We start from the raw sequence: 26,855 nt of genomic DNA on the forward strand, positions 1-26,855 counted from the left end.
CCGGCTGGTGCTGCCACCTGACCCGGCTGGTGCTGCCACCTGACCCGGCTGGTGCTGCCACCTGCCCCGGCTGGTGCTGCCACCTGACCCGGCTGGTGCTGCCACCTGCCCCGGCTGGTGCTGCCACCTGACCCGGCTGGTGCTGCCACCTGACCCGGCTGGTGCTGCCACCTGCCCCGGCTGGTGCTGCCACCTGCCCCGGCTGGTGCTGCCACCTGACCCGGCTGGTGCTGCCACCTGACCCGGCTGGTGCTGCCACCTGGTGATGGAGTGTGGACGTGATAATGTAGTGTCTAACTGTGTCCCTTAGAACTGAACTACCTAACCTAGTCCATAACAATGCTTGTCAGACTGATGGATAGAGCACACAAAAAGATGGGGCACAAACAACACGAAAATGTACCTCACAGTGCACCGACAGAGGAGGAGAGAATGTGTGTGTGTGTGTGTATGTCAAATCCAGTGGAGGCTGCTGAGGGGAGAACGGCTCATAATAATGGATGGAACGGAGTAAATGGAATGGCATCAAACACATGGAAACCACGTGTTTAATATATTTGATACCATTCCACCAATTCCGCTCCAGCCATTACCAGGAGCCTGTCCTCCCCAATTAAGGTGCCACCAACCTCCTGTGGTCAAATCAAATCAACGTGTATTTGTCACGTGCACAGGTGTAAAGAGCACAGTGAAACGTGCAAGCTCTTCCTCAACAACGCAGTTATCGATATCAAAGGGTCAAAAATAGTGTGTGTGTGTACAAATGTGTGTCCAATACACACTCGCTCCTATCCTCCTTTATTGCTCGTCACAGCTGTAATGGATAGGAGATGTTTGGCAAGATGATAGAACACTCTCCCCTTTATTCTCTCCACTCCACCTCCCTAGCAGGCTGTACCCCCAGGCCTGTTTGGAACGGTGTCCCAAATAGCACCCTATTCCTGGTTTAGTGCACTATTTTTGACCAGAGCCCTATGCACCATGTCCTATAAAGGGAAAAGGGTGCCATTTGGGACACACAGGGTGTAACTGTGGAGTCTGGACGACCTGCCAGCCATAATAACCTCACTCAGATTTCCTCCAAGCCTGTCTGGCACCTTTGAAATACAAAAAATCCTCCTGTCAATCTCAGACTTGACACATCCCATGGTGTGTGTGTGTGCCATCAGAGCTCCTAGTGGACAAAGACATACAGTGCCTTGCGAAAGTATTCGGCCCCCTTGAACTTTGCGACCTTTTGCCACATTTCAGGCTTCAAACATAAAGATATAAAACTGGATTTTTTTGTGAAGAATCAACAACAAGTGGGACACAATCATGAAGTGGAACAACATTTATTCGATATTTCAAACTTTTTTAACAAATCAAAAACTGAAAAATTGGGCGTGCAAAATTATTCAGCCCCCTTAAGTTAATACATTGTAGCGCCACCTTTTGCTGCGATTACAGCTGTAAGTCGCTTGGGGTATGTCTCTATTAGTTTTGCACATCGAAAGACTGAAATTTTTTCCCATTCCTCCTTGCAAAACAGCTCGAGCTCAGTGAGGTTGGATGGAGAGCATTTGTGAACAGCAGTTCTCAGTTCTTTCCACAGATTCTCGATTGGATTCAGGTCTGGACATTGACTTGGCCATTCTAACCTGGATATGTGTATTTTTGAACCATTCCATTGTAGATTTTGCTTTATGTTTTGGATCATTGTCTTGTTGGAAGACAAATCTCCGTCCCAGTCTCAGGTCTTTTGCAGACTCCATCAGGTTTTCTTCCAGAATGGTCCTGTATTTGGCTCCATCCATCTTCCCATCAATTTTAACCATCTTCCCTGTCCCTCCTGAAGAAAAGCAGGCCCAAACCATGATGCTCCAACCACCATGTTTGACAGTGGGGATGGTGTGTTCAGGGTGATGAGCTGTGTTGCTTTTACGCCAAACATAACGTTTTGCATTGTTGCCAAAAAGTTCAATTTTGGTTTCATCTGACCAGAGCACCTTCTTCCACATGTTTGGTGTGTCTCCCAGGTGGCTTGTGGCAAACTTTAAACAACACTTTTTATGGATATCTTTAAGAAATGGCTTTCTTCTTGCCACTCTTCCATAAAGGCCAGATTTGTGCAATATACAACTGATTGTTGTCCTATGGACAGAGTCTCCCACCTCAGCTGTAGATCTCTGCAGTTCATCCAGAGTGATCATGGGCCTCTTGGCTGCATCTCTGATCAGTCTTCTCCTTGTATGAGCTGAAAGTTTAGAGGGACGGCCAGGTCTCGGTAGATTTGCAGTAGTCTGATACTCCTGCCATTTCAATATTATCGCTTGCACAGTGCTCCTTGGGATGTTTAAAGCTTGGGAAATCTTTTTGTATCCAAATCCGGCTTTAAACTTCTTCACAAAAGTATCTCGGACCTGCCTGGTGTGTTCCTTGTTCTTCATGATGCTCTCTGCGCTTTTAACGGACCTCTGAGACTATCACAGTGCAGGTGCATTTATACGGAGACTTGATTACACACAGGTGGATTGTATTTATCATCATTAGTTATTTAGGTCAACATTGGATCATTCAGAGATCCTCACTGAACTTCTGGAGAGAGTTTGCTGCACTGAAAGTAAAGGGGCTGAATAATTTTGTACGTCCAATTTTTCAGTTTTTGATTTGTTAAAAAAGTTTGAAATATAAATGTCGTTCCACTTCATGATTGTGTCCCACTTGTTGTTGATTCTTCACAAAAAAAATACAGTTTTATATCTTTATGTTTGAAGCCTGAAATGTGGCAAAAGGTCGCAAAGTTCAAGGGGGCCGAATACTTTCGCAAGGCACTGTGTGCTGGGGTTGTTGAGTTCACACTTACAATCAAGTTGTTCTGTGTAAAAGGACTAAATATAGAAAAGAGATCATATCAACACACAAAAAATGAAAGATTCTTACATGCAAACAATTGATGCTAGCCTTGTCCCCACTTATGTCCGAGGTTGAAGCCATACCACTCCACACTAAGGTATGTGGCAGCTATGACCATTTCTTTGTCTTATCTATAATGTGTTGTATTCTTTCTCCCCATCCCTTGCCTTAATATGCATTGGGCTCTGGTCAAGACTCGTGCAGTCCTAACACACGCACGCACCCTCCCTCCCCCCACACACACATTCGGTCCCAGCATACTCACGTGCATGCTGGAAGCCAGTCCTCATGCGTTTGTAGAGCTTGCTCCTCCACTCCCAGGCTCGGAGCTCCTTGTCTTTGTCACAGGCCTCCAGGCTGAGACCCTCTCTCTGGGCCTGGGCAGCCAGCTCCCCTGCCTTCCTCTCTGCTTCGATGACCAGGCTGCCGAGGTGGGCCTCGCGACTCTCCACACTTACAACTACAAGACAGACACAAAACAGACAAAGTTATAGACATAACATTACAGTTCCCCTGCCCTCATCTCAGCCTGCACCACCATGGAACCAAGGTGGGACTCATCACTGTCCACAACTACTATAACACAGACAGCCGCTATATTATAAATCTAGCTAGCTAGCTTGACATGGCAAAATATTTAAATAATGATATTTAGGAAAACTAGCTGTACTTGGGGGGTGCGACCCTTATAGTGCTCCACCCAACGCATTTAAGCCACTGAAAACACAGAAAAGCTGCCGAATCAACATGTCCTTACACACAACCCTTCACCCTACACTGGAGAAAGCCTGAAGGCGTACAAAGACACTGATGGCTTCAGATAATTCAGTACGGGTTGGGTGAATGACCCACGAATATGGCAGGACAGGAATATGTTCCTTATCACAGTAAAAAAAATAAGCTTGCCATCTATTAGTGCCCAACTGATAAAGCGGTTGACCGGTATTATCGGACAATATTAGCCTTTCACAGAAATATTCATTTTGGGGCGGCAAGTAGCCTAGTGGTTCGTGCGTTGGACTAGTAACCAAAAGGTTGCAAGATCAAATCCCTGAGCTGACAAGGTAAAAATCTGCCGTTCTGCTCCTGAACAAGGCAGTTAACCCACTGTTCTTAGGCCGTCATTGAAAATAAGAATTTGTTCTTAACTGACTTGCCTAGTTAAAGAAAGGTAAAATAAAAAATGTGTCTTTATTACACAGCTACAGCTCCAATATTATATACATAGAATAAACAAACATATCTGCTCATTTGTGGTCATTTTTAGTATTTTTCAATGGTTGCATGAAGAGGGCGCTCTACCAGCTGCTCATTAAAAATCATTCAGCCCTAGCTCACAACGTGTGAGAGAGAGAGTAGGCATGGTGGTTTGAAGGTGAGTAGCTTGCCATTGCCAGCATATTTGAATAAGTTAATAATCAAAAGTACACGTCACCAAGCAAGGAGCCCTGTCCTCATCACATTCTCAGTTCGTTAACGTAGTTAGCTTAGCTAGCAATCTGTGCTACTTATGTGCTAATACTGGACTGGCGCCAAAGTGAACTCTCGTCCTTGATACAAAAAGAACACTGTTACTGTCTGGGCCTATTATGTTAGCTAGTGTTCTTATTTAGTTAGTTTTCCCAAATATGCAATTTGCAAAAAGCCAGACAGTTGGCGCAGATCTATCATTCAGGCCATGTGCTTGCATTCATGATGAGATAAGAAGCTTATGTTAGCTAGCTAGCTAAATTAGAAAACGTGTGACTAATAGTAGTGCGGCAAGTATTTGCCTGCATAAATGTTTTCAGTCATCAGCTCATGTCATTTGCAGTTGAAATTTATAGCCAATACATTTTGTATTAAATAACAGTGGAACGTACACATGGTTTCTGTAAGAAAACATTGTCATAATGAACAGCTTGCTTGTGCTTGTCATAACATACTCTATTGCGAGGTTGCCATAAAGTGTTTGTTTACAGTGGTTCTTCCTGTAAAAGTTACACCATACTGCCACACTCCTTACGGGCTGCCGCAGAATTCTATGGCACATTATTTAATTGTCAGCCTTTTTTACCATTAATGTTAGTTAGTGCTAGTTTGACCACCAGAGGGCATATTTGAAAAGCATTTGATAGCCTTCTATATTGGCTGTACTAGAGAAAAACTTTTTTGTAAGAAGAATATGGGATTGATTTTAAGAAATGTAGCTTAATTAATTAGATTAATTTTATAGTGTTTCTATTCTATGTGGTCCTTCTGTGGCTCAGTTGGTAGAGCATGGCGCTTGTAACGCCAGGGTAGTGGTTTCGATTCCCGGGACCACCCATACGTAGAATGTATGCACACATGACTTGTAAGTCGCTTTGGATAAAAGCGTCAGCTAAATGGCATATATTATTATATTATATTATTCCAAGAAAAATGAAAAACCCTCAGGGTTTCTGTTAGGAAAATATGGTGCTGTACAATGTGACGGTCGGGAGTAAGCTACAGTACTAAGAGCATAACATTTTCACACCCTAATTGTAGTCTAACCAATACCCAAACGGAGATTCAGTGAAAATAAATATCTCATTGATTTATTAAGACCAGTCCCCATGCTTCTCTCAGAGCAGCAAGAAATGGTGATGAAATAGTTGACCACAGTGGGTAGGCTATTGCTTCAAATCGTACTGCTTCTAACTTCAATATGCTTTTTAAATAAATAAGACCTACACCACTTTTAACAGCACATTACTCAACACTAGTGAGACTCATGTCGCCTATGGTAGGCCTAAAGTACAGTCGTGGCCAAAAGTTTTGAGAATGACACAAATATTAATTTCCACAAAGTTTGCTGCTTCAGTGTCTTTAGATATTTTTTGTCAGATGTTACTATAGAATACTGAAGTATAATTACCAGCATTTCATAAGTATCAAAGACTTTTATTGACAATTACATGAAGTTGATGCAAAGAGTCAATATTTGCAGTGTTGACCCTTCTTTTCCAAGACCTCTGCAATTCGCCCTGGCATGCTGTCAATTAACTGCTGGGCCACTGATGGCAGCCTGATGCATTATCAATGCTTGGAGTTTTTCAGAATTTTTGGGGTGTTGTTTGTCCACCCGCCTCTTGAGGATTGACCACAAGTTCTCAATGGGATTAAGGTCTAGGGAGTTTCCTTTCCATGTACCCAAAATATCGATGTTTTGTTCCCCGAGCCACTTAGTTATCACTTTTGCCTCATGGCAAGTTGCTCCATCATGCTGTAAAAGGCATTGTTCGTCACCAAACTGTTCCTGGATGGTTGGGAGAAGTTGCTCTGTTCCTGGATGTGTTGGTACCATTCTTTATTCATGGCTGTGTTCTTAGACAAAATTGTGAGTGAGCCCACTGCCGTGACTGAGAAGCAACCCCACACATGAATGGTCTCAGGATGCTTTACTGTTGGCATGACACAGGACTGATGGTAGCGCTCACCTTGTCTTCTCCGGACAAGCTTTTTTCCGGATTCCCCAAACAATCGGAAATGGGATTCATCAGAGAAAATGTCTTCACCCCCATCCTCAGCAGTCCAATCCCTGTACATTTTGCAGAATATCAGTCTGTCCCTGATGTTTTTCCTGGAGAGAAGTGGCTTCTTTGCTGCCATTCTTGACACCAGGCCATCCTCCAAAAGTCTTTGCATCACTGTGCGTGCAGATGCACTCACACCTGCCTGCTGCCATTCCTGAGCAAGCTCTGTACTGGTGGTGCCCCGATCCAGCAGCTGAATCAACTTTAGGAGATGGTCCTGGCACTTGCTGGACTTTCTTGGGTGATCTGAAGCCTTCTTCACAACATTTGAACCGCTCTCCTTGAAGTTCTTGATGATCCGATAAATGGTTGATTTAGGTGCAATCTTACTGGCAGCAATATCCTTGCCTGTGAAGCCTTTTTTGTGCAAAGCAATGACGATGGCATGTGTTTCCTTGCAGGTAACCATGGTTGACAGAGGAAGAACAATGATTCCAAGCACCACCCTCCTTTTGAAGCTTCCACTCTGTTATTCGAACTCAATCAGCATGACAGAGTGATCTCCAGCCTTGTCCTCGTCAACACTCACACCTGTGTTAACGAGAGAATCACTGACATGATGTCAGCTGGTCCTTTTGTGGCAGGGCTGAAATGCAGTGTTTTTGGGGGATTCAGTTCATTTGCATGGCAAAGAGGGACTTTGCAATTAATTGCAATTCCTTTGATCACTCTTCATAACATTCTGGAGTATATGCAAATTGCCATCATACAAACTGAGGCAGCAGACTTTGTGAAAATGTATATTTGTGTCATTCTCAAAACTTTTGGCCACAACTGTATATAGAAATATATTTTTTTTCAATGACGTGACTCTCCACCAATAATTCGATTTAGAGGATTGGAGGACTATAAATTAATATCTAAGGGCCATTTTCCGTTAGGATCTGTGAGAATATCTAAGGTGCTTTTATTTTATTCAAAATTAAATAATAACAATAATAATAATCACTTTGTTTAAAAAATAACAATATTTTGGAGATTATGTTGTTTTCAAATAACCTAAAGTGAGTGAGAAAAAGGCCATTCTTGAACATGGGGTGAGACATTCTTACAAATTTGTAAATAAAGCCCGTTTGTTATTTATTATTATTTATTTATGTTTTTAGAGGGAGAGAAACCAAAAGCCTACCGTCGCCTCATGGGTCTCCGGTCACACCCGGCACTGTCACGCCTTGGTCTTAGTATTTTGTGTTTTCTTTAATTATTTGTTCAGGCCAGGGTGTGACATGGGGTTATTGTATTGTCTTATAGGGGTTTTTTGTAGGCTATGCTATGGAGCGCACAGTGTTTCCAGTGCGGGTGCATAGCCCGGTGCGGCACATACCAGCCCTTCGTATTGGCCGGGCTAGAGTGGGCATCGAGCCAGGTAAGGTTGGGCAGGCTCGGTTCTCAAGAGCTCCAGTGCGCCTGCACGGTCCGGTCTATCCAGAGCCAACTCTCCTTGTTTATCGTGAGGAGCCAAGGAGGAGACCAGAACCAGAGCCGGTGTTAGAGGTGAGCGAAGCAGAGACTGTGAAGGAGTTAATGGGGAAAGTGGAGGAGAGAGTAATGAGGGAGTTGCTAGCATGGTGCTATAGGTACGATATTCAGCCGATGGAGCGTGTCGGGGATTTAATGGCACCGGGGTCAGCGCTCCATACTCGTCCTGAGGTGCGTGTTAGTCGGCTGGTGAAAAATGTGCCAGCCTCACGCACCAGGCCTCCTGTGTACCTACCTAGCCTTGCACGTCCTGTGCCAGTCCTGCTCTCAGGCTCTCCAGTACACCTTCACGGTCCAGTCCATCCTGTGCCACCTTCACACACCAGTCCTCCGGTAGCAGCTCCCCGCACCAGGCTTCCTGTGCGTGTCCTCGATCCTGTAGCACCAGTTCCAGCACCACGCACCAGGCCGTCAGTGCGCCTCGCCTGTTCAGCACAGCCAGAGCCTTCCTTCCCTCCTGCGCTGTCGGAGGCTCCCGCCTGTTCAGCGCTATCAGAGCCTTCCTCCTCTACAGCGCTGCCGGAGCCTCCTGCCTGTTCGGAGCAGCCTGAGCTGTCAGTCTGCATGAAGCAGCCAGAGCTGCCAGTCTGCAAGGAGCTGCTAGTCTGCAAGGAGCTGCCAGTCTGCAAGGTGCTGCCAGCCTGCATGGAGCAGTCAGAGCTGTCAGCCTGCATGGAGCAGTCAGAGCTGTCAGCCTGCATGGAGCAGTCAGAGCTGTCAGTCTGCATGAAGCAGCCAGAGCTGTCAGTCTGTAAGAAGCAGCCAGAGCTGTCAGTCTGCAAAGAGCTGTCAGTCTGCAAGGAGCTGTCAGTCTGCAAGGAGCTGTCAGTCTGCAAGGAGCTGCCAGTCTGCAGGGTGCTGTCAGTCTGCATGGAGCAGTCAGAGCTGTCAGTCTGCAAGGAGCTGTCAGCTTGCATAGAGCAGCTAGATCCGCCAGTCAGCCATGATCTTCTAGATCTGCCAGTCAACCAGATTCTTCCAGATCTGCCAGTCAACCAGTCTCTTCCAGATCTGCCAGTCAACCAGTCTCTTCCAGATCTGCCAGTCAACCAGTCTCTTCCAGATCTGCCAGTCAACCAGTCTCTTCCAGATCTGCCAGTCAACCAGAATCTTCCAGATCCGCCAGACAGCCAGGATCTACAGGAGCCTACTACCTGCCTGAGCTTCATCTCAGTACTGGGCTTCCTCTCAGTACTGGGCTTTCTCTCAGTACTGGGCTTCCCCTCAGTTCCGGGCTGCCCCTCAGTCCCGAGCTGCCCCTCAGTCCCGAGCTGCCCCTCAGTCCCGAGCTGCCCCTCAGTCCCGAGCTGCCCCTCAGTCCCGAGCTGTCCCTCAGTCCCGAGCTGCCCCTCAGTCACGAGCTGCTCCTCAGTTCAGTGGGGTTCTGGTGAGGACTATTAGGCCATGGTCGGCGGCGAGGGTGGATTATCCCAGGACGCGAAGGGGAGGAACTATGACTTTAATGGAGGGGGGTTCACGTCCCGAGCCGGAACTGCCACCATGGACAGACGCCCACCCGGACCCTCCCTATGGTTTTGAGGTGCGTCCGGGAGTCCGCACCTTAGGGGGGGGGTTCTGTCACGCCTTGGTCTTAGTATTTTGTGTTTTCTTTAATTATTTGTTCAGGCCAGGGTGTGACATGGGGTTATTGTATTGTCTTATTGTTTTTTTTTGTAGGCATTGGGATTGTGGTTGATTAGGGGTGTGTCTAGTATAGGCTTGGCTGCCTGAGGCGGTTCTCAATCAGAGTCAGGTGATTCTTGTTGTCTCTGATGGGGAACCGTATTTAGGTAGCCTGGGTTTCAGTGTGTATTTCGGGAGGGTGATTGTAACCTGTCTCTGTAAAGTTTCACCAGATAGGCTGTAATTAGGATTCACGTTCCGTTTGTTGTTTTTGTATTTATATAGTTATTTCATGTGTCACTTTTTTCATTAAAGTCATGAGTAACCACCACGCTGCATTTCGGTCCGACTCTCTTTCCACAAACGAAGAACGACGTTACAGGCACGAGTATTGAACCAGCATCTGTAGCAACAGTCTTAGACCGCTGCGCCACTCGTGATGGCCCCATCCACAAGGTGTTTAATGCAGATCAATTGCCTTCCACAAAGTATCAAAATACAGAGAGCTGTTGGCAAGAGTCTATTGTCATGCTAATAGCCCACTTCACAAAATAGATGGCATCAGGTAGGGAAATTATGTGGATATATTGAAGCAACAAATCAAGACATCAGTCAGGAAGTTAAAGCTTAGTCGCAAATGGGTCTTCCAAATGGACAATGACCCCAAGCATACTTCCAAAGTTGTGGCAAAATGGCTTAAGGACAACAAAGTCAAGGTATTAGAGTGGCCATCACAAAGCCCTGACCTCCATCCTATAGAAAATGTGTGGGCAGAACTGAAAAAGTGTGTGCGAGCAAGGAGGCCTACAAACCTGACTCTGTTACACCAGCTCTGCCAGGAGGAAGGGCCAAAATTCACCCAACTTACTGTGGGAAGCTTGTGGGAGGCTACCCGAAACGCTTGACCCAAGTTAAACAATTTAAAGGCAATGCTACCAAATACTAATTGAGTGTATGTAAACTTCTGACCCACTGGGAATGTGATGGAAGAAATAGAAGCTGAAATATATCATTCTCTCTATTATTCTGACATTTCACATTCTTAAAATAAAGTGGTGATCCTAACTGACCTAAGACAAGGAATTTTTAATAGGATTAAATGTCAGGAATTGTGAGAAGCTGAGTTTAAATGTGTTTGGCTAAGGTGCATGTAAACTTCTGACTTCAACTGTATATGTGAAGAGTGCAGTTTCAGACTTACTTTGAGACAAAGTTGAATGAATTCAGCCAGCCACCCGTTGTGGTGGTTTAGCACAAACACTTGTGTATACTTCTTATCCACTGCCATAGATAGACACATCTTTAAGTTGTACCTAAGAAGGTAAACTAAACAACGTTGTATTTAATGTCATATTTATAGAGGATATAGTTGCTTTTTGGTGGATATCCTGTAAATCACAAATAAAATGTTGATAAATACCTTGACGGTGATCAGTAAAATATTTCTGTCCTGCAAATGTTTATCCAACCTGCACTGAAATCCAACCCGTACTGGATCCCCACATTAAGGCACTTACATTACATATAAAAACAGAGAAAACAGGACATCATATAACATTATTTCACCACTACATATCTACAATACAAACTGTATAAAACCACCATACAACAACATTACAATGTGTGTGTGTGTGTGTAGAGTGTGTGTGCTAGCGCTTGTGTGTGTATGTTTGTGTCTGCACCTTTGTGTGTGTCTCTTCACACTCCCCGGTGTATTTTTACCTGTTTAAAAAAAATCTGATTCTACTGCTTGCATCAGTTACCTGATGTAGAATAGTAGTCATGGCTCTATGTAGTACGGTGTGCCTCCCATAGTCTGTTCTGGACTTGGGCATTGTGAAGAGACCTCTGGTGACATGTCTTGTGGGGTATGCGTGGGTGTCTGAGCTTTGTTGAGCAAGTAGTTTAAACAGACTCCTCAGTGCATTCAGCATGTCAACACTTCTTACAAAAACAAGTAGTGATGAGCCATGAGAGATTGACATGCATTTCTCCAATGTTAGCTCCCCGTGTACTTTTAAGGGCCAGTCGTGCTGCCCTGTTCTGAGCCAATTGTAATTTTCCTAAGTCCCTCTTTGTGGTACCTGACCACACGACTGAACAATGTGCTCAGGTTTAACCAGCAGCAGACTATGATTGATAATGTCAAAAGCCACAATGAGGGCCTCCCGAGTGGCGCAGCATAGTCTGCTGCTGGTAAAACCTGAGCACATTGTTCAGTCGTGTGGTCAGGTACCACAAAGAGGGACTTAGGAAAATTACAATTGGCTCAGAACAGGGCAGCAGTACTACATAGACATCACTAGAGATCCAGGTTCGATCCCGGGCTGTGTCGCAGCCAGCCGTGACCCAGAGACCCATGAGGTGCCACACAATTGTCCCAGCGTTGTCTGGGTTTGGGGAGGGTCTGGCCAGCCGGGATGTGCTTGTCCCATTGCGCTCTAGCTACTCCAGTGGTGGGCCGGGTGCATGCACTATGACATGGCCGCCAGTTGGACGGCGTTTCCTCCAACACATTGTTGAGGCTGGTTTCCGGGTTAAGCGAGCAGTGTGTCAAGAAGCAGTGTGGCTTGGCAGGGTTGTGTTTTGGAGGACGCATGACTCTCGACCGTCGCCTCTCCCGAGTCCGTACGAGAGTTGCAGCGATGTGTAACTACCAATTGGATATCATGAAATTGGTGGAACAACCCTTTTATTGTTACACATGACCTTAACACTTCCTTGGCTTGCTGTACAAGAGGATGGAACTGTGCTGAGAGAGGCATGTTCCCATGCTGCTGCCTTGATGTCTGCAGGGTTGGCAGGGGTGGATCTGAAAAGTGTGGAGGCTGTTTGGAAAGTACAGTGTACTGACATCAGCAAGATATCCTATAAAGAAAGCCTGCTGTACTCTTCCATCTATCTCCACCTTCAAACCAACAGATTAAGAACTCTAGTCCTTTTTGCACCAGCTGCATGAAAGTGAGTGCTGTGCTTTCTGTTATCGGGGTCACTAAGAGAGGTACAGGTCAAAGACCTTGCAGCTCCACTTGCTTGTTACAGCTGACAACTAGAACACAAACAGCCTGATAATAATAGCGGTGGGATCAGAGAGGAGGACCATGGAACAGAGGAAAGAACACAGGTTACTATGGGATACAGAACACAGGTTACTATGGGATACAGAACACACGCTACCATGGGATACAGAACACACGCTACCATGGGATACAGAACACACGTTACTATGGGATACAGAACACACATTACTATGGGATACAGAACATAGGTTACTATGGGATACAGAACACAGGTTACTATGGGACACAAAACACACATTACTATGGGATACAGAACACAGGTTACTATGGGATACAGAACACAGGTTACTATGGGATACAGAACACAGGTTACTATGGGATACAGAACACAGGTTATTATGGGATACAGACGCAGGTTACTATGGGATACAGAACACACGTTACTATGGGATACAGAACACATGTTACTATGGGATTCAGAACACACGTTACTATGGGATACAGACACAGGTTACTATGGGATACAGAACACACGTTACTGTGGGATACAGAGAACAGGTTACTATGGGACACAAAACACACGTTACTATGGGATACAGAACCCACGTTACTATGGGATACAGAACACACGTTACTATGGGATACAGAACACAGGTTACTATGGGATACAGAACACACGTTACTATGGGATACAGAACACACGTTACTATGGGATACAGAACACACATTACTATGGGATACAGAACACACGTTACTATGGGATATAGACACAGGTTACTATGGGATACAGAACACAGGTTACTATGGGATACAGAACACACGTTACTATGGGATATAGACACAGGTTACTATGGGATACAGAACACAGGTTACTATGGGATATAGAACACAGGTCAGCATTAGAGACTGAAAAGAGCCCATGTTTTAGTAAGAGAACACAACTTTTCACACTGTCTTGAATGGTTGAATGTGCAGAGTACCAAAAAGAGAGGAGAGACTAGTAGCACTCCCCTTGGAGGAACACACAGACAGGCGTGTGTTCAACCCCTGCCCCCACCACACACACCACACACACAGATTTGTCATGGTAAAAACCTAGCCCTCCTTGCAGGTTGCCAGCCCTCCTCTCCTTCTTCTCCTTTCCCTGCAGTAGTACAGTGCTGTATGTTCTCTCTCTCTCTGGGACCCAGCCTTAGTCACCGACCATGACAGCAACATAAACACATAAACACATCTGCAGAAGAAGACCCTCTTTCATGGCCCTCTCACCCTGCACCTACCCCCTGGGGAGGGAGGCATGGAGGGAAGGGGTGGCGGAGGGAGAGAGAGGGGAAGGGATAGAGAGAGGGGGAGGGATGGATGGAGAGAGAGCGAAAGAGAGAGAAAGGGAATGACAGAATAAGTATTCTATCTCCAGCCCAGTGATCTCTCCATCTCCATACCTGGGGGTCTGAGGTAAGTCTGAACCTGCGTCGCAAATGGCACCCTATACAGTACACTACTTTTGATCAGGGTCTATACTCCTTATATAGTTATCTACTGTTGACCAGAGCCTATAGGGATTAGGTAAGGAATAGGGTGCCATTTGTGGGCCATCCTGAGTCTGGGCTGCAGTGGAAAAGAATCTAGTCATATGAGCCTTGTCTAGGTGCAATTTCCTGCCTCTTCAGGAGAGACAAGCCGATGCAGGCGGAGGTTAATTGATTGGGCTATAAATGAACATGCAGATCTGTCCATCTAGCGATACACACACATGGGAACGCATGCACACAAGCACGCACACATACACACACAAACATACTCACACACTGGTCCATTGTCTGGCCTGCCTGCTGGCCGGTGAGCGCTACGGCGGGATGGGGAGGTGTGGGCCTAAATATAGTCGACTGGGACCCTGAAGGACTCGTAAATTAACCCCCATCCCCCTCCACCCCAACCCAGCCCAGCCAACCCGGCCTGTCAGACCCTGTCTGATGGATTTACTTGGCACTTGAGGAATGACAGCAACATAAAGCATAAATTCCCAGGAGGAAAAACCGATCCATGTTTACCTCTCTGTTTGTTTACAACGATCAAATTGTACCACAGTGAGGAGAGAGGGAGAGAGAGGTGTGTTTGCCTGCTTGAAAGTGTGTGTGTGGGTGAGCATCCGCGCGTGTTTATAAAAAAGCTCAGCTCGCTCTGCTCTTAGCTCCGGAGGACAATAAATCACTTAGTTATAATTGGCGGGCGGTTACATGCATCATTGGAAAAGTTAAACCATTAAATGCCAAACCTTGTTAGGGATTTTCAGTGGGGACGTGGGGAGGCCCAGCAGCCCCCCCTTTAACCTGGGAGAGGGAGACTCTAAAGTGGCCACTGTTTCACCCCAGACAGACCTGTCACTACCATGGAGTGGAGCAGACGCAGTCACACATACTGAGGGCTTGGAGAGCAGACGCGAACACACTTACGCACGCACGCTTACGCACGCACGCACGCTTACGCACGCTCACACACACACTTTCTTTTTACCCTGTCCAGGGATGTTGGACATTGTAAGAACCACCTGTCTAGGAGAGATGGAGGAGGGAGGGATGGAGGGAAAGGGGTGAGAGAGCTTATTCAGCCCCTGTCAAACACAGCCCCTGTCTGGGTCAAGCACACACCACAGGACCACCACTCATGCTTTCCTCCATTCTGTATTGTGTCCTACACAGGAGGGACAACTCAAGGGAGTGGAGGGTGGGGAGTGACTGGTCCATTAGCCAGTCACTATGGTTATCTCAAGTACTACAGGTACATACTAATATTAAATAGAGAACCATGGATTAAAGGCAAGCATAAAGTAGTCTGGCTGATACCAAACTCAAAGTCCTCCTGACTTTAGAGTCTGAAGAAGCTGGTTGATGTTGTCGGCACCATGCATCGATAATGAAGGACATTGTGCTTCTGACTGGCTGGTTTTATACAACAGGTGGGTCTAATCCTGAATGCTGACTGGTTAAAACCACATTCCAGCCGGTGTCTATTCCACAAGTTACCACCAGCTAAATCTATGACGTTAAAATGCCTATTTACTCTGTTCCATCTGACTGAGCAGTCCACTGTCTCATCAGCCCAGCCAGGCATTTTATAAACATGATCTCTACTATAAAAAGTATCTAGACATATGCATCGATAATGAAGCTGGTTTTGTACAGTACCAGAGCTCCGCCCCCTTTCATTACAACTGTTGGAGTTTCAAATCCAAATCCAGGTCTCAACCCAGGAAAACAACATGTCTGAGAGAACCTACCAAACATCTCTACATTTCTGGGCGAATAATGCCCCAATAGACTCCGGTCCAGACCATGTGGGTCGTGTCAGCCAAGCAGGAACAGAAAATAGAACACTTGAATAAGGTTCTTACACTGCCAAGCCAAGTTCAATCAGTTCAGATCAGTTCAAGATAATTGGCTAATCAAGCAGTTCATTATTTGGATAACATGTACTCCTCAAAATAGACATACTGTTAGTGGACCAGCTACAGTACACATTCTTTTCTGTTACTGATGTGTTGACTAAAATCTGAGACTGGACAGTTTATCCCCTAGCCCTGCCTGTCAACATTTAATTGACAGAGTAAAACCCAGTCTGTGCAATGTTTCGCTAATGTACACACCTTACATTCAGTGGGACACAAAGGGATTTTCAGACCGATATCATCCCAATGGGCACAGACATCAATCAATTCAATGTCTATTGGCTCAACATAATAATAACGTTGGCTCAACATAATAATAACGTTGGCTCAACATAATTTCATGAACAAAAATATTAACGCCACATGTAAAGTGTTTGTCCCATGATTTCATGAGCTGAAATAAAAGATCCCAGAAATGTTCCATACGCAAGCTTATTTCTCTCAAATGTTAAACATTTCTCCTTTGCCAAGATAATTAATCTACCTGACAGGTGTGGCATATCAAATAAGCTGATTAAACAGTATGATCATTACACAGGTGCACTTTGTGCTGCGGACAATAAAAGGCCACTATAAAATTTGCAGTTCTGTCACGTAACACAATGTCCCTCAACTTTTGAGGGAACGTGCATGCTGACTGCAGGAATGTCCACCAGAGCTTTTGTCAGATCATTTTATGCTAACTTCTCTACCATAGAAGAATTTGGCAGTAGGTCCAACTGGCCTCACAATCACAGACCACCTGTAACCACGCCAGCCCAGGACCTCGACATCCTGCTTCTTCACCTGCGAGATCGTCTGAGACCAGCCACCTGGACAGTTGATGAAACTGGGGAGTATTTCCTTCTGTAATAAAACCCTTTTGTGGGGAAAAACTAAATCTGATTGGTTGGGGCTTGCTCCCCAGTGGGTGGGATATGCCCTCCCAGGACCATCCAAGGCTGCGCCCTTGCCCAGTCATGTGAAATCCAGTGATTAGGGCCTAATTAATTTATTTCAATTTACTGATTTCCTTATATGAACTGTAAATCGTTGAAATTGTTGCATGTTGCGTTTATATTTTTGTTCAGTATATACAGTGCCTTCGGAAACGATTCAGACCCCTTGACTTTTACAACATTTTGTTACGTCACAGCCTTATTCTAAAATTGATTAAATATAAAAATGTCCTCAGCAATTTAAAAAAAAAACTGAAATACCATATTTACATAAGTATTCAGACCCTTTGCTATGAGACTCGAAATTGAGCTCAGGTGCATCCTGTTTCCATTGATAATCCTTGAGATGTTTCTACAACTTGATTGGACTCCACCTGTGGTAAATTCAATAGATTGGACATGATTTGGGAAGGCACACACCTGTCTATATAAGGTCCCACAGTTGACAGTGCATGTCAGAGCAAAAATCAAGCCATGAGATTGAAGAAATTGTCCGTACAGCTCCGAGACAGGATTGTGTCAAGGCACAAATCTGGGAAGGGTACCAAAATATTTCTGCAGCATTGAAGATCCCCAAGAACACAGTGGCTTCTATCCTTCTTTTGAGGAAGAAGTTCGGAACCACCAAGACTCTACCTAGAGCTGGCCACTCGGCCAAACTGAGCAATCAAAGGAGAAGGGCCTTGGTCAGAGCCCGATGGTCACTCTGACAGAGCTCTCAGTGGAGATGAGAGAACCTTCCAGAAGGACCAACTATCTCTGCAGCACTCCACCAATCAGGCCTTTATGGTAGAGTGGCCAGATGGAAGCCACTCCTCAGTAAAAGGCACATGACAGCCCGCTTGGCACCTAAAGACTCTCAGACCATGAGAAACAAGATTCTCTGGGCTGATGAAACCGAGATTGAACTCTTTGGCCTGAATGCCAAGTGTCACGTCTGGAGGAAACGTGACACCATCCCTACGGTGAAGCATGGTGGTGACAGCATCATGCTGTGGGGATGTTTTTCAGCGGCAGTGATTGGGAGAATAGTCAGGATCGAGGCAAAGATGAACTGAGCAAAGTACAGAGAGATCCTTGATGAAAACCTGCTCCAGAGCGCTCAGGACCTCAGACTGGAACAAAGGTTCACCTTCCAACAGGACAATGACCCTAAGCACACAGCCAAGACAACGCAGAAGTGGATTCAGGACAAGTCTCTGAACGTCCTTGAGTGGCCCAGCCAGAGCCCAGAATTGAACCCAATCCAATATCTCTGAAGAGACCAGAAAATAACTGTGTGTGCAGCAACGCTCCCCATCCAATGAGACTGCTTGAGAGGAGCTGCAGAGGAGAATGGGAGAAACTCCCCAAATACAGGTGTGCCAAGCTTGTAGCGTCATACCCAAGAGGACTTGAGGCTGTATTCGCTGCCAAATGTGCTTCAACAAAATAATGAGTAAAGGGTCTGAATACTTTTTTATTATTATGGGGTATTGTGTGAAGATTGATGAGGGGAAAAAACTATTTAATGATCAATGTTGGAATAAGGCTGTAACCTGACAAAATGTGTAAAAAGTCAAGGGGTCTGAATACTTTCCGAAGGCACTGTATCTTTGAGTAAGGGATTGGGTGGTATACCGTATACCGGGGTATTTGTAAAAAGCCATGGGGTCTGAATACTTTCGGAAGGCACTGTATCTTTGAGTAAGGGATTGGGTGGTATACCGTATACCGGGGTATTTGTAAAAAGCCATGGGGTCTGAATACTTTCCGAAGGCACTGTATCTTTGAGGAAGGGATTGGGTGGTATACCGTATACCGGGGTATTTGTAAAAAGCCATGGGGTCTGAATACTTTCCGAAGGCACTGTATCTTTGAGTAAGGGATTGGGTGGTATATCGTATACCGGGGTATTTGTAAAATGCCATGGGGTCTGAATACTTTCCGAAGGCACTGTATCTTTGAGTAACGGATTGGGTGGTATACCGCATACCGGGGTATTTGTAAAAAGCCATGGGGTCTGAATACTTTCCGAAGGCACTGTATCTTTGAGTAACGGATTGGGTGGTATACCGTATACCGGGGTATTTGTAAAAAGCCATGGGGTCTGAATACTTTCCGAAGGCACTGTATCTTTGAGTAACGGATTGGGTGGTATACCGCATACCGGGGTATTTGTAAAAAGCCATGGGGTCTGAATACTTTCCGAAGGCACTGTATCTTTGAGTAAGGGATTGGGTGGTATACCGTATACCGGGGTATTTGTAAAAAGCCATGGGGTCTGAATACTTTCCGAAGGCACTGTATCTTTGAGTAACGGATTGGGTGGTATACCGCATACCGGGGTATTTGTAAAAAGCCATGGGGTCTGAATACTTTCCGAAGGCACTGTATCTTTGAGTAAGGGATTGGGTGGTATACCGTATACCGGGGTATTTGTAAAAAGCCATGGGATGGTTTTTCAATGTTGTTGAAAACATTTCTTTGAAGTTTGAATATGTGCAGCTACTTTTTAAGTAAATACCTGCAGTCAACTTGTGCGATACGTTAGGAGATAAAGCATTGCATTCTTCATTTCACCTGTCACATTATTACAAAGCTTACAGTAGTCCCCCAGTCACGTGGTGTTTGTTTACGAGCACACAACAATAAGAGACCGGAGTCTTGTGAGTAAATCACTGTTCTTCAGTATGTGCCAGGAGATTTAATTACACTATGGAATTCACAACTAAATGTTTGCCAGCTAGATATCTTATAACTATTAAGTTATCTGTCTAAAATGTGCTGAATGCTCTGCAGTTGTGCATTTGGTTAGCTAATTTAGAAGATAGTTAGCTATCTAGCTAAGTGGTCAGCTTCTTCCAAAATGAAGCATTCGCTTAACAGCAGGGAAATCCCTCCTGGATCAAGAGCCTTGCTGGCTAATATTTGTGTTGTGCGTGCAGCAAACTGTGAGTAGCATATTTGCTCCTGAGTGGCGCGGCGGTCTAAGGTACTGCATCTCAGTGCTTGAGGCGTCACCACAGACACCCTCGTTCGAATCCAGGCTGTATCACAACTGGACGTGATTGGGAGTCCCATTGGGCGGCGCACAATTGGCCCAGCGTCGTCCGTGTTTGACCGGTGTAGGCTGTTATTCTAAATAAGAATTTGTTCTTAACTGACTCGCCTAGTTAAATAATGGTTAAATGTAAAATGTAAATATTTGAGTGACTTGTATAGTTTAGGTCAGAAACTGTACAAAATGTTTGCAATGCGCTCGTTTAGTTAGCATTATTTATGGGATTTTACATGTACTTGTTTAGCATTGCTAACCTTCGGATTACAGAGCATCGGTGGGGTTTGAAATCAGTGCCCCTTGTGTTCAGTGCCGGTATTACCGAATATCCCAGTATGGCACAAAGCCGGTATGAAGGTATGGTAATCTGGATACTCCACCAAGTTTCAATGCTGGACTTTGAGTCGGAAGGTTGCACTAATTAGTGTGTATACTCCCATTGCACCCTCCATAGTGTGTACTTAGTATATCTTACTAAGTGTGTACTCAGTGTGCCCTATATAGTGTACACTCACAGTGAGGGCTCTCCTTGGCGCCAGCCTTCAGCAGTAGTTTGGCTATGGGGGTGTTGTTGGTCATGATGGCGATGTCTAGCGGTGTTAACCCTTGGCTGTCGGGTGTGCCGAGGTCCAGCTCCTCAGCTGTGTACTGGTAGAGAAGGATCTGGACAGCATCTAGATCCTGCTGCTCCACCGCCTCAAACAGACACTCACTACCTTGCATGCTCTGGAGGAGAGAAGAGGAGGGACACACACACACGTCAGAATACAAACATCATCATCGCCTCAAACAGACACTCACTACCTTGCATGCTCTGGAGGAGAGAAGAGGAGGGACACACACACACACGTCAGAATACAAACATCATCATCGCCTCAAACAGACACTCACTACCTTGCATGCTCTGGAGGAGAGAAGAGGAGGGACACACACACACACGTCAGAATACAAACATCATCATCGCCTCAAACAGACACTCACTACCTTGCATGCTCTGGAGGAGAGAAGAGGAGGGACACACACACACACGTCAGAATACAAACATCATCATCGCCTCAAACAGACACTCACTACCTTGCATGCTCTGGAGGAGAGAAGAGGAGGGACACACACACACACGTCAGAATACAAACATCATCATCGCCTCAAACAGACACTCACTACCTTGCATGCTCTGGAGGAGAGAAGAGGAGGGACACACACACACACGTCAGAATACAAACATCATCATCGTTGACGTCATCCTCATCATCATCACCATCATCAATCATCAACAGAACTAAACACGCTGAAACCAAGGCAGACAAAGCAACAACATTAAGCGGGGTGATTGTCAAGTTCCTGTGTGATAATTGATGTGTGACAATTGGACCATAGAGAGGAGAGGTGACATGGCGACGGTACATGAGAGAGAGAGAGTGAGAAAGAGAGAGGGAAAGGAAAGTGAGAAGGTGAGAGAAGGAGGTAAAACTGCAGTGAAAGTGCTGAAGCTGTATTAAAGATTATTCAACCGGGGTTCCGCAGAGGTACTGCAGTAGGTCAGAGAAAAAATTAAGAAGATACACATTATTTAAAATGTTTTTATCAATATCACTAGCAACAACAGAATATACACATTTTTATGACATACCTACAGTTAACTATGTCAACTATTTCTGAAATCCTATTATTGAGCAAATTACACTCACTGGAGTATCTGAAGTAGGCAGTAGCAGCAAGTGCTGCTGGTAAACTTTCTTTACTTGGACATCGCTAATCTCTAACGTGCTAAACAGCTGCTCTTAGCGAAAATGTATTTGGAGATACTATACCTTTTATAGCTAATAGGCTATGTTGGAGTTTATACTTCATCTTCTAATGATAATGTGGGAGAGTCAAAATAATGAAAAACATTACTTCTTCCTGCCATGATCATTCACCTGATGATAAGACCAGATGTGAAAACAATATATTTTTGTTGATTGTATGATGGGGTCCCTGGGTCGTGGGTTTGCCTGTGAGACGATCCCTGGGTAAGAAAAGGTTGAAGACCCCAACACGGAAAGTGATACAGATAATGGTAGGTTCAGCGTGATTGAAATACTTGCGCCTGGAGGACTAATGAGAAGTGTGTGTATGTGTTTGTCTGTGAAATGAAAGACCCATTTGGTCTAAAAGCAGTTGCATTTAGAAACCAACTACAACAGAACCGAGAGAGAGAGAGAGAGAGAGAGAGAGAGAGAGAGAGAGAGAGAGAGAGAGAGAGAGAACGAGAGAGAACGAGAGAGAACGAGAGAGAACGAGAGAGAGAGAGAGAGAGAGAGAGAGAGAGAGAGAGAGAGAGAGAGAGAGAGAGAGAGAGAGAAGAGAGAGAACGAGAGAGAACGAGAGAGAACGAGAGAGAACGAGAGAGAACGAGAGAGAGAGAGAGAGAGAGAGAGAGAGAGAGAGAGAGAGAGAGAGAGAGAGAGAGAGAGAGAGAGAGAGAGAGAGCACCCCAGCACCTTTGTTATTGTTTTAGTTGTATTGATGAAACGGAGCAGATGAGCATCTGGCAGTGTGGTAAAAAAAGGTGCAGTATATATTCTGCTGTTCCATCGTGTAATGATGTCAGGGGAAAAAAACACTGTTCATTGTTTTCAGTAACTTCTTTGTTTTTGTAATATCCCAAATGGACGTGGGAGTTTCGCCAATTGATGAATCTAGCTTTAAGGAGGAGTTAACAACAACCTGTATGTGAGATAAAGTGTAGCCAGGTGGAATTTATCATCAGATTGAGAAACATCAGCTCTAGAGTTTAAAGAGCAACTGCCCCTAAAAAGCAACTAATCCCTTTGAAAGCCTGTGTGGCATCGAGGCAGAAACATTTATTCTAGTGCCAAAATGTACTACAAAGTAGAGGTCGACCGATTATGATTTTTCAACGCCGATACCGATACCGATTATTGGAGGAACAAAAAAAGGCCGATACCGATTAATCGTCCGATTTATTTATTTGTAATAATGACAGTTACAACAATACTGAATGAACACTTATTTTAACTTAATATAATACATTAATAAAAATCTATTTTGTCTCAAATAAATAATGAAACATGTTCAATTTGGTTTAAATAATGCAAAAACAAAGTGTTGAAGAAGAAAGTAAAAGTGCAACAATATTTGCTATGTAAAAAAGCTAACGTTTAAGTTCCTTGCTCAGAACATGAGAACATATGAAAGCTGGTGGTTCCTTTTAACATGAAACTTCAATATTCCAAGGTAAGAGGTTTTAGGTTGTAGTTAATATAGTATTTTTAGGACTATTTCTCTCTATACCATTTCATATACCTTTGACTATGGGATGTTCTTATAGGCACTTTAGTATTGCCAGTGTAACAGTATAGCTTCCGTCCCTCTCCTCACCCCTACCTGGGCTCGAACCAGGAACACATCGACAACAGCCACCCTCGAAGCATCGTTACCCATCGCTCCACAAAATCCGCGGCCCTTGCAAAGCAAGGGGAACAACTACTCCAGGTCTCAGAGCGAGTGACGTTTGAAACTCTATTAGCGCGCACCCCACTAACTAGCTAACCTAATCTTGGGAGTTGATAGGCTTGAAGTCATAAACAGCTCAATGCTTGAAGCACAGCGAAGAGCTGCTGGCAAAATGCACGAAAGTGCTGTTTGAATGAATGCTTATGAGCATGCTGCTGCCTACCACCGCTCAGTCAGACTGCTCTATCAAATATCAAATCATAGACTTAATTATAACATAATAACACACAGAAATATGAGCCTTTGGTCATTAATATCGTCGAATCCGGAAACTATCATTTTGAAAACAAAACGTTTATTATTTCAGTGAACTATGGAACCGTTCTGTATTTTATCTAACGGGTGGCATCCCTAAGTCTAAATATTCCTGTTACATTGTACAACCTTCAATGTTATGTCATAATTACATAAAATTCTGGCAAATTAGTTGGCAACGACCCAGGCGGCCCAAACTGTTGCATATACACTGACTCTGCGTGCAATGAACGCAAGAGAAGTGACACAATTTCACCTGGTTAATATCACCTGCTAATCTGGATTTCTTTTAACTAAATATGCAGGTTTAAAAATATATACTTCTGTGTATTGATTTTAAGAAAGGCTTTGGTGTTTATGGCTAGGTACAGTCGTGCAACGATTGTGCTTTTTTCGCAAATGCACTTTTGTTAAATCATCCTCCGTTTGGTGAAGTTGGCTGTCTTTGTTAGGATTGAAATAGTCTACAACGTTCGCAACGAGCCAGGCAGCCCAAACTGCTGCATATACCCTGACTCTGTTGCAAGAGAAGTGACACAATTTACCTAGTTAAAAGAAATTCATGGTAGCAGGCAATATTAACTAAATATGCAGGTTTAAAAATATATACTTGTGTATTCACTTAAAGAAAGGCATTGATGTTTATGGTCAGGTACACGTTGGAGCAACGACAGTCCTTTTTTGCGAATGCGCACTGCATCGATTATATGCAACACAAGACATGCTAGATAAACTAGTAATATCATCAACCATGTGTAGTTAACTAGTGATTATGATTGATTGATTGTTTTTTACAAGATAAGTTTAACTTACCTTGGCTTCTTACTGCATTCGCTTAACAGGCAGGCTCTTTGTGGAGTGCAATGAGAGGCAGGTGGATAGAGCGTTGGACTAGTTAACTGTAAGGTTGCAAGATTGAATCCCCGAGCTGACAAGGTAAAAATCTGTGGTTCCGCCCCTGAACAAGGCAGTTACCCCTCTGTTCCTAGGCCTTCATTGAAAATAAGATGTGTTTTTGTGTTCTTAACTGTGTTCTTGTGTTCTTAACTGACTTGCCTAGTTAAATAAAGGTGTAAATGTTTTTGTTTTTAAAGAAAGGCCAATTCAGTGTCCAAAAATACAGATTTCCGATTGTTATGAAAACTTGAAATCAGACCTAATTAATCGGCCATTCCGATTAATCAGTCGACCTCTACTACAAAGTGTAAGTAAAGAGGATCATTTTGGTCAAAGCCAGTCTCCTTTAAAACAGAGTTTGGAACAATAACTAAATTATTATCCAAACCCAACATTGATTATGTCAACAAATCATGCCCCCTTTTGCCAAGCTCCATGTGCAAATCGCCCCTCCACCCACTTCACTGCCTTTAACTGAACATGGCACCATTGTTTCATCGCCCCCAAGGTGTTGAAAGGACGGCAGAGTGAAGTTCTATGGTTTGCATGCCCTGCTGAAGGACCCTAGTATGTGGAATAGGCAGTTGGAGTTCGTCGGTCCCCAAGTCTGCCCCAGTAACTCTAGCTTGGTGTGCAACAACCGGTGGTGGTGTGTATAACCAGAGGTACTGGAATATAATGACCTCTGGTATAACTTAGCTAATGACGTTATATAATGTTATTGTTGGTTATGCAGGTAGCTATCTAGCTACCTCATTACAACTTAGTTAGGTCATAGCTCATATAGGTTTCTGTATTGTCTAGATACTGCTGGGTTATGTATCGTTATCATTTGATAATGCTAGCGATGGAGGCTAGCTAGCTAGCTACTGACCTCTCTGGTATAACTTAGCTAATATTATTGCTGGTTATGTAGGTAGCTATCTATTGATAAAGCGAGCGAGGTACCTCATAGTTACCTCATTACAACTTAGTTAGGTCGTAGCTCATACAAGTGTATTCTGTATTGTCTAGGGCAAAACTAAATAAAGGATTCAGCTATGGTGGTAGCTAACTCATGTCTGAATCTCACTAATACAGTGAACTAAGAGCAAACCGTGACAGTTTTACCAGCCTGAATCTAATCTGGAGATATACTCAGTCTATATCTGTAAAGTATATAATTAGGGTTTCCACAACCACAAAGTCAACATTGGCTACATCGTAAAAAATGATGTGCTTTTTGGTCTTAATTTAAGGTTAGGGTTCGGAATAAGGTTAGCAGTGTAGTTAAGGTTACGGTTAGTTTTAAAATCACATTTTAAGAAGATCAACTGTAGAAATAGGCGGTATTTATGACTTTGTGGCTGTGGTAACTAATGACGACCTAGAATTAGCTTGACCCGAGTTACTGTCCTGATGACACAGACGGCTTCATCAACAACAATGTGTGTTATGTGAAATGTTGTATAAAAAATACCCTGTTTGATAAACTAATAGGTTAATTACCCATCCTCTTGATACAGTACAAGTAGTAGAGTCGTTTTGGTTGTGAAGTGCAATATAAAAAATCTTTGTCCTTTCTTTATAAGAAAATGCAATTTACCACTTGGCAGTCTATTGTATCACCCTGTCATAGGCCCTCCCTGTCAACACCACCTCATAAGATGAGGAAGTACTTTGTTTAAGAGGATTGCCTGCTGCAGTTGCTCGAGAGATGTCGAGTTTGCAGCCGAACATGCAACATAGAGAAGACCAGCAAGGGGACCCTCAGCATCACATAGACATGACCTCGCTGTGAGTATTCCTATAAATGGAACAGGGAGGACACTTGAATCAGGTTGGTGTTTAGAATTTTCTCCCAATTCACCATAACCTAGCATGGTGGAACCAGCCTGATTGCTGCATTTACTATTCTATTTCACTTCACATATGGCATCTGAAGTGAAATAGAAAGGTGAATGTGGCGATCAAGTTGATGAGGGGCCAGGAGCTGATCTACGCTGCTATGCCCATCAACAGGGCACTGGCAAAGACCTTACCTCCAGCCTCACCTCTTGCCTGTCAATAGGGAGACCAGAATTAGGTAGGTTTAGTCTGACCTGATCAAACTCCAACATAGTATACAGTATGTTTGTTTGTCAGATATCCCCTATCTAACTGCCATTGGTAATATAACAGTGACTGTGTATGTGTTCACAGATGCATATATAGAGTCACAGCACT

The 26,855-nt window shown here is 44.3% G+C and overlaps 1 protein-coding gene across 5 annotated transcripts in view; it reads right to left on the reverse strand.

Annotated features, from left to right (window-relative positions):
* The window catches only part of ankfn1 (ankyrin repeat and fibronectin type III domain containing 1), a 236,824-nt gene that overhangs the window by 70,717 nt on the left and 139,252 nt on the right, over window positions 1-26,855 (reverse strand). For all 5 annotated transcript variants that reach the window (XM_052473466.1, XM_052473478.1, XM_052473470.1 and 2 more), the window contains 2 exons: window positions 20,495-20,705; window positions 3,161-3,355 (listed from right to left, as the gene is read on the reverse strand). In XM_052473466.1, coding sequence (XP_052329426.1) covers window positions 3,161-3,355; window positions 20,495-20,705 — 406 coding nt within the window. The remainder of the gene's footprint in view (window positions 1-3,160; window positions 3,356-20,494; window positions 20,706-26,855) is intronic.

The sequence above is a fragment of the Oncorhynchus keta genome, chromosome 2, assembly GCF_023373465.1.
Source record: "Oncorhynchus keta strain PuntledgeMale-10-30-2019 chromosome 2, Oket_V2, whole genome shotgun sequence".
NCBI lineage: Eukaryota > Metazoa > Chordata > Actinopteri > Salmoniformes > Salmonidae > Oncorhynchus > Oncorhynchus keta.